Below are 9,246 nucleotides of genomic sequence, written 5' to 3' on the forward strand. Positions count from 1 at the left end.
AGGAGGTCACAGTAATTGATAGCAATTGAACTCACGGTGCATGAGGGGAGAACGGTCATGTTATTTTTTCCTCTTTCTCTCTTTCTCGTTTTTTTTTTTTTTGTATTGAGCATAAAGGGAAAAACCTGTCTTTGCAGGTGGATCTGAGCAGCTCAGAAACGACAGTTCCATAACTTTCCCTTACTCCTTCCTTTTTTTCTTTTTTCTTTTTTCTTTTTCTCGTTCCTCCTTTATTCATTCTTCTATTCAAATCCCCGCCTGCCTCTTACCGGCAGAGTGATCTTGGGCAAGTGACTCAGGTAAAGCAGTTTGCCTGCAGTCACCTGCGGCAATCGAGGCAATCGAGGGCTCTCTCAGCTAAGCCAGTATTTCCTAAACCGGTGTCTCCTGGGACATTAGATCAAGATCCTCTATAAAAGCATTCCAAGGCCAAATAAGCCTGAACAGAACATCCCCTTCTTGGAGTTTCATATGATATACTTTAAAGGCTCTGAGATGGCCCAAAGTTAAGAAACTTGTTTCACCAAAGCAATGCCCACATTGGTATAATGCAGAATTCATTTTTCCCCCGTGACGCTGATGAACGTTCCATGGAACAACCGCTATGAGGAGCCCCTTTGGGAAACTCTGAGCCCCGGCGTGTGGCTTCTGTGCCCCGCTGCATATCCCTTTGGCCACCCGGGGAGTTTCTGACTCAGCCCTGCCCTTGGTAGCACATTGGCTGGGGCCAGGCCTCACCTCAGATGTGCAGATGGCTTCTGAATGATAGACAAAGGCGCACACACAACAGAGCAGCGTGCCAAGAACTTGGCTCCCTTTCAGAGAAACTTCTGAGGCCCTCTCTGAGCCTTGGCACTTTAAATGGGTGCAGCTGCTGAGACAAGGGTTCAAGGGATAGACTTTCATGTGGGAGGTGCGTGAGGAAGGGAAGTAGGGAAGGAAGGCAGCCAAAAAGAGTGTCACCAAAACCAGCTGCCGCCGTGGGCAACTGGGGCTCCATCCCACTAGGGACCTCTGGGGGGCAGCATAGAGCACGCACCCAAGTTATGGCACTCAGAGGGCCTTACCTTCGTTGCTGCTTGAAGGCCAGGAATGTTAATCCGTGCCACATCCTCCCATGCCCTGTTCTGCAGCAAATGCCAGTACGAGAGAAGGTCCTGAGCTGTAGGGCGCACAGTGAGTGCCAGGGGGTACTGTGGAGAAGCAACAGCCCTGCTCTGGTCCGCCCACCCTGTTGCCTTCTGAAGTCTGCCCCTGTTTCCTTTTGACCTGACCTACAGCCCACGTGTGTGCTCAAGCTAGGTCTAACGTGGGATATTGGGAGTAGCAGAGCCACCCTTAACCCCATGCCATGACCTGGGGGTCCGGGGACCTAGACTCAAGTTCTAGCTCAGCCATTTACCAGTTGTGTGACTCGAGGCAGGGCAGTGTCCCTTCCTGGGTCTTGGTGGCCTCAACTATAAATCAGGCCTAACAGTATTCAGCCTGCAGACCTCGCAAGGCAGTTGGGAGATGAGCCAAGGTCATACAAGCGTCCTCCCGCTCCGCATAGACATGTCCAGGTGTGCATCCTCCAGGCCATGGCGAGGTGCATGGGCCATTTGCTACTGAGCATAGTAATAGAACTGGTATTTGCAAGTAGTTCTTTAATATAGAACTGTTTCAAGGGTGGGCGGTCTTATCAGACATGCATTGTATTTATGTAAATCCAGCCACGCAAAGGCAAATGTGAGGCCAGTGGTTACAGATACATATTTTTTCATATGTCATGGGCCCTAAAGGCAAGCCACCCATTTCCTTTGGTGTTCCACTGGAGGGGAAGCTGGCAGTGTTGGACTTAGGGAAATATGCTACAGTACTGTACAATTTAAGAGATCCTCAAGGGTAATTTTAAGGGTACTTGGTATTTCACCTTAGACTCTGGTTTCAGAACAATACCCCCTTATGAGAGAAAGCTCCTCTGCATGGGCCCATGGTTAGCATATTGAGAGCTGGAGTGAGAAGGCTTGAGTTCGGATCCTGCCTCTGCCACTTACCAGCTGCATGACCTTGGAAGGTCACCCTCTCTGCGGCTCAGTGTTCTCATAAGTCAAGGGGCGATATTAGCATTGACCTCGTAGGGCTGCAGGGAGGGTTAAATGAGGCAGTGGTGTCCAGTGCTCAAGCCCAGTGCCTGGCCCTGGGAAGGGGTACTGTAGGTGCTGCTGTCTGATGCTGTGATGTTACGGTCGCCTTTGTAATACTGTTGGGCGTTTGCGTTCTGATTCTTTTTTCTTGGATGGGTGAGACAGAGGATAGGTGACGGGTGGGGCACCAGGGAGCATTTCCTGTGGGTCACCATCACATGTCCTTGTGTGATGTTTGCAGAAGAAGAGGCAGAGGATTCCTAGATGGTGTGCATGAGAAAGCCCATCGCAGAGCCGAACCCTGGGCCCGCCTGCCACGGGGTCCTGTTTCCCACCAGTGACCAGCAGAATGGCTGCAGCCAAAAGCACATGCCTGAAATGATCTCTGCACTTGGCGTTGGGATCATTCTGGGCACAGCCTCCTCGCCTCCTGCTGTATGGCAAGAAAGCATCCTGATAGAGTGTGTGATCCCCTATGGGGTGGGCTACGAGGCTGGGAAAAATCCACAGACCCTCCCCTCCAAGATTTTTTTGGTCCTGTCTCTCTGTTTCCATCTCTGGCTCGTTGCCTCTCCCTCTCTGTGTCTCTCTGTGTCTCTCTGTGTCTCTCTGCCTCTCTCCCTTTTGTTTTATCTTCTGTTTGACCTTTCCTGTTAGAGAAGGCGGCTCTAAGGTTCAGATGGGCTGGTTTGTGGGGGAGAGGGAAACACAGTGTTTCTCTCTCCCAAATCTTGGAGATCTGCCACTTTGGGCAGAGCTGGCCATCAGTGAGAAATGTTAATTTCGTCGTTGACTCCTTGTTTCATTTCATCACTCACCATATTAATGTTTATTGCACGCTTCCTGGTGCCAGCTCTCTTAGGCCAGAGCAGTGATCACACAGACCTCTGCTGGCACAGAACAGCGGGCGGCTGCACACAGTGTGACATCAGCACGGGAGGGTGGGGCTCCCCCTCTGCCCCTCCCTCCTGGAACCACCTTGGACAGATGAGACCTTACCTACCCTGTTCCATATCTGAATGATCTCAGGGGCTTAGAAGAGGAAAGCGAGGAGGCGGGGGAAGTGCTGGCACAGTGCCTGGCACACGGCACACGCTCCCTGCTTGGTGGCTGTCCTCGTTCGTTTGGTGGTGGCTTCACGGGGGCTGGAGCCCTCTGTGTACTGGCATCTCCGACCTCGGTGGCATTCCGAGGATAGCTCTGTCCCCAGCTTTGGGTAGGTTGGTGGGGAGTGCTGAGCCCAGCGTGTGTCCGCCTTTCCTTGGAGGAGAAACGACCTCGGTAGGCTCAGAGTCAGTCCCTGGGCGTGACCGGCATCCGGAGTTCGCCAGTTCGCTGTCCCTTCCACACATGCTCTCCGTGAAGCAACAGACAGATCTGCTGGAGGAGTCCCTGCAGCCCCAGGACGGGGCAATCCGGGTTGGGGTGAACGGTGCCCTCTTTGGTTTTACAGGTGGAGAAGGGAATTCAGAGTTGTTCAGCACCTTCTCAGGGCCAGGTGCTCTGCTGAGAACCTCACGTGCCACCATCTCGCCCAGTCCTTGCAGCCCAGCGAAGAGGTGTTTGAGGTTTTATGACTCCGTTTTGCAGATGAAGAAACTGAGGCTCAAAAAGGCTGTGAGACTGGTCCAAGGGCTGACAGCTGGGAATGACGGGAACGGGACGCAGACCCTGCCTGTCTGCTCCGGTGCCTGTGTTCCTGCCCAGTCCCCTTTCTCCTCACCGCAGGTGCTGCCCCAGGGTTCTCAGCCTCCACTGAGAAGGCGTGGCCTCCACCCAGGTCTGGACGAAGACAGAGGGGCCCATGGGGTTGGATTTGGTGCCTGGCCAGCCTTCGGGAGCTGGAAGCAGAAATACATTTTCCCGGCAGAGCTCCCATGTGCCTCCTGGGTTTCACCAGCGGGCTGCTGCTCAGCGCATTTGGAAATATGCCCCTTAAGTCAGGCGGGACCTCGAGAGTCCTGCCCAGTCCATTTCCTGCTCCTCTTTTCAGAAACAACCATTGCCGAGCCCCTTCATGAGCTCTCCCCAGCTCAGCCAGGCTATAGGTCACTGTGGGCAGAGTGTGGGAGACTGTTTCAGAGGGTGGCAGTGGAGGTGATGGGGCAGGAGAGGGGCAGGACGTTGCCCACCTAGACAGTCATCTCCTGTTTAATTCACTTTCAACCCCATCACAGGAAGAAGGAAATCTCATTCAGGGCTAGTAGCCTTTAACTCCTCTCTGTAATACTTGCTAATCTCCCTTTTTCAACAAAGAGAAAGCAGACCTCAGACTCCCAGGTAACTGTATCTAATTAGAATCTAATGGTATTTCTGTACGCATATTGTATTTATTTCTACTTTCTATTTGTGACAAGTGATAACAGTGTTGGTTCAGAAACTGGCCCCCACTGTGGTGGAGAGCAGGGAGAGACTGAAGAAAGAGGCAGCCACTCCAGATTGGTGGGTGGCAGGTGTAATATGCAAGGGAACTGACATACAGGGCTTGTCTTGGATGCTGCAAGAAGGGTAGGTCTCCACCCCCGCCCGCCAGAGTCTTAAAGTTTATAGAGGCCGGAACTGGGCTCAGTCACGGAGACCTTCTGGATGGTCTCAGTAACACCCCGCTCTCTCAAGGCTGTGCCCTTGTAACAGCTCCCACTGTGGGAGTGGGGGAGGGGCTGGATGTATATTCCAAGGGCAGGGGAGGGGGTGAGGAGTTTCTAATTGCCCAGGGCCAGCTCGCAGGTCACCTGGTGGTCATATCCTCTCAAGGACCTCCTTCAACAAATGGGTTCGTGTTTAAGTTAGTGCTATAACATTTCCTTTCACAAGGTATTTATGTACGTGAAAAAGATTAGTGATTCCATTTAAAAGAAAGTCCTATCTAGGACTATCTAGGGACACAAGGATTTGACAAATTTCCTAAAGGTGACATTGGAAGGATTGATTCTGGGGAGATAGTTCTTCCACTTAGTCTGATTTCTGGTGACTTTTCCGAATCAGTTTTCTCATCTGTAAAATGGGAATAATACTGCTTTCGAGGACTTTTGTGAAGATTCAATAATAGTAATAATAAGTAATTACAACTTGCATGTATTGAGTTTTTTTCTGTGTCACACCTGGAACTCCAAGACAGGCTTTCTGACTCCAAAGCCCATGAGCTGAACAAAGATGACATGTTGAATAAAATGGGGTCACTGAGTGGTAACTGCTATCATCACCATCAACCACCGTCGTCATCACCATCATCTCATCATCTCCACCATCACCTCCACCATCATCACCACGTCATCACCACCATCATTGTTACCTTCTTCACCGTTTTTTAAAGTAGCAGGGGACTTTCCTGGTGGCTCAGTGGTTAAGAATCCGCCTGCCAATGCAGGAGGCATGGGTTCGATCCCTGGTCCGGGAAGATCCCACATGCCACAGAGCAACTAAGCCTATGCGCCACAACTACTGAGCATGTGCTCTAGAGCCCGTGAGCCACAACTACTGAAGCCCAGGCACTCTAGGGCCCACGTGCCGCAACTACTGAAGCCTGCACACTCTAGTGCCCACGTGCCGCAACTACTGAACCCACACGCTGCAACTGCTGAAGCCCATGCACCTAGAGCCCATGCTCCGCAACAAGAGAAGCCACTGCACTGAGAAGTCCGAGCACCACAACGAAGAGTAGGCCCTGCTCACCGCAACTAGAGAAAGCCTGCGCGAAGCAATGAAGACCCAATGCAGCCCCCCAAAAAAAAAAAATTAATTAATTAATTAAAAAAAAATAAAGTGGCAGGACCTTTTTACTAGCCATGTAACCTCTCTGATAAAGCTGAGATTCAGTCTCTAAAATGGAGGTAATAAAATGCTGTCCTTGAGATAATCAGTGCTGAATAACTGGCATGTAGGAGGACCTCGATAAGCAGTGGCCAGAGCTCCTTCTTCCTGGGTATTGTCAAGGCCCCAGATAAAGTCTTTTTCCAAATTTCCAAATTTATCTTAAACCAGGCAGATTCTTTAAGATGTCTGTTTGAAGAATTGGGCCCTTATGATCTCTTTCTTTTTTTTTGGTTGCCACTGGAATTCATTATTTATTGTTTTTTTTTTTTTCACACACACACACACACACACACACACACACACACACACACACACTGTATTTTATTTTTACAAGATAAATAGACTGACACCAAGCATTGTACATGGATGACCACAACAAAAGCAACAATGATTGCAATTACCAAACATGAAACACACTCATACTATGTCATAATATTGACATTCAGTCCAGTAATCCTCCACTGTAACAGCTCCTTTACTGTGCAGTGAAAATTGATTTGTATATTCTTTGCCTCTGAGTCCTTGTGGGATTTTTTTTTTTTAATTCAAACAGAAAGTCACAAAATTTATACTCATCCTCATCAGTTCACTCAGTCCCATGTAATTAATTTTTTTTTCATCTTGATCTTTTGTTAGCACTTTTATGAGTTCATCAGTTTTTCATTAGAGTTCTGAAAATGCTTATTCATTCAGTTCAGCAGTACAGTCAGTTACCAGAAACCTGTACTTGTCAGGGTCTTTTCCATGAATTTCTTGCAGATGAAACCCTTTTATAGGAACATATTTGCAAAAGCATCAGAGTACACCCAGGACTGTCTGTAAATGACAAAAGACTTAAAAATGACCATGGTTAAAGATTTGATGAAAGTTCATAATAATGCAGTTGACAAGAAAATTAGTTATTTCTGAGATATACATTTTAAAGTAATAACTAGGATTATGACTTATAACATTATACCAGAACATATAAGATTTTTAGAAATTTCATGTAATGTCTGAAACATTTATATTAACATATTTCCATACAAATAACCCAATGAAAGTTTAGTATTAGTTGTTTTGTTTGTTTTTTTATACTGCAGGTTCTTATTAGTCATCAATTTCATACACATCAGTGTACACATGTCAATCCCAATCACCCGATTCAGCACACCACCATCCCCACCCCACCGCAGTTTTCCCCCCTTGGTGTCCATATGTCTGTTCTCTACATCTGTGTCTCAACTTCTGCCCTGCAAACTGGCTCATCTGTACCATTTTTCTAGGTTCCACTTACATGTGTTAATATATGATATTTGTTTTTCTCTTTCTGACTTACTTCACTCTGTATGACAGTCTCTAGATCCATCCACGTCTCAACAAATGACTCAATTTCGTTCCTTTTTATGGCTGAGTAATATTCCATTGTATATATGTACCACAACTTCCTCATCCATTCGTCTCTTGATGGGCATTTAGGTTGCTTCCATGACCTGGCTATTGTAAATAGTGCTGCAATGAACATTGGGGTGCATGTGTCTTTTTGAATTATGGTTTCCTCTGGGTATATGCCCAGTAGTGGGATTGCTGGGTCATATGGTAATTCTATTTTTAGTTTTTTAAGGAACCTCCATATCGTTCTCCATAGTGGCTGTATCAATTTACATTCCCACCAACAGTGCAAGAGGGTTCCCTTTTCTCCACACCCTCTCCAGCAGTTGTTTGTAGATTTTCTGATGATGCCCATTCTAACTGGTGTGAGGTGATACCTCATTGTAGTTTTGATTTGCATTTCTCTAACAATTAGTGGTGTTGAGCATCTTTTCATGTGCTTCATGGCTGTCTGTATGTCTTCTTTGGAGAAATGTCTATTTAGGTCTTCTGCCCATTTTTGGATTGGGGTGTTTGTTTCTTTAATATTGAGCTGAATGAGCTGTTTATATATTTTGGAGATTAATCCTTTGTCCGTTGATTCGTTTGCAAATATTTTCTTCCATTCTGAGGGTTGTCTTTTCATCTTGTTTATGGTTTCCTTTGCTGTGCAAAAGCTTTGAAGTTTCATTAGGTCCCATTTGTTTATTTTTGTTTTTATTTCCATTACTCTAGGAGGTGGATCAAAAAAGATCTTGCTATGATTTATGCCAAAGAGTGTTCTTCCTATATTTTCCTCTAAGAGTTTTATAGTATCCAGTCTTACATTTAGGTCTCTAATCCATTTTGAGTTTATTTTTGTGTATGGTGTTAGGGAGTATTCTAATTTCATTCTTTTACATGTAGCTGCCCAGTTTTCCCAGCACCACTTATTGAAAAGACTGTCTTTTCTCCATTGTATATCTTTGCCTCCTTTGTCATAGATTAGTTGACCATAGGTGCGTGGGTTTATCTCTGGGCTTTCTATCTTATTCCATTGATCTATGTTTCTGTTTTTGTGCCAGTACCATATTGTCTTGATTACTGTAGCTTTGTAGTATAGTCTGAAGTCAGGGAGTCTGATTCCTCCAGCTCCGTTTTTTTCCCTCAAGACTGCTTTGGCTATTTGGGGTCTTTTGTGTCTCCATACAAATTTTAAGATGATTTGTTCTAGCTCCGTAAAAAATGCCATTGGTAATTTGATAGGGATTGCATTGAATCTGTAGATTGCTTTGGGTAGTATACTCATTTTCACAATGTTGATTCTTCCAATCCAAGAACATCGTATAGCTCTCCATCTGTTGGTATTATCTTTAATTTCTTTCATCAGTGTCTTATAGTTTTCTGCATACAGGTCTTTTGTCTCCCTAGGTAGGTTTATTCCTAGGTATTTTATTCTTTTTGTTGCAATGGTAAATGGGAGTGTTTCCATAATTTCTCTTTCAGATTTTTCATCATTAGTGTATAGGAATGCAAGAGATTTCTGTGCATTAATTTTGTATCCTGCAACTTTACCATATTCATTAATTAGCTCTAGCAGTTTTCTGGTGGCAGTTTTAGGATTCTCTATGTATAGTATCATGTCATCTGCAAACAATGACAGTTTTACTTCTTCTTTTCCAATTTGTATTCCTTTTATTTCTTTTTCTTCTCTGATTGCCGTGGCTAGGACTTCCAGAACTATGTTGAATAATGGTGGTGAGAGTGGACATCCTTGTCTTGTTCCTGATCTTAGAGGAAATGCTTTCAGTTTTTCACCATTGAGAATGATGTTTGCTGTGGGTTTGTCATATATGGCCTTTATTATGTTGAGGTAGGTTCCCTCTATGTCCACTTTCTGGAGAGTTTTTATCATAAATGGGTGTTGAATTTTGTCAAAAGCTTTTTCTGCATCTATTGAGATGATCATATGGTTTTT

The 9,246-nt window shown here is 45.9% G+C and overlaps 1 protein-coding gene across 1 annotated transcript in view; it reads left to right on the forward strand.

Annotated features, from left to right (window-relative positions):
• The window catches only part of LOC309610712 (uncharacterized protein), a gene marked incomplete at its 5' end in the record, with an annotated part of 41,631 nt that extends 35,786 nt beyond the window's left edge, over positions 1–5,845 (forward strand). Inside the window, one exon of the mRNA XM_082353902.1 lies at positions 3,855–5,845. Coding sequence (XP_082210028.1) covers positions 3,855–4,262 — 408 coding nt within the window. The 3' untranslated portion in view covers positions 4,263–5,845. The remainder of the gene's footprint in view (positions 1–3,854) is intronic.
• Positions 5,846–9,246: the final 3,401 nt, after the last annotated feature.

The sequence above is a fragment of the Balaenoptera borealis genome (assembly GCF_965194805.1).
Source record: "Balaenoptera borealis genome assembly, chromosome: 14".
In the NCBI taxonomy this organism is placed as follows: Eukaryota; Metazoa; Chordata; class Mammalia; order Artiodactyla; family Balaenopteridae; genus Balaenoptera; species Balaenoptera borealis.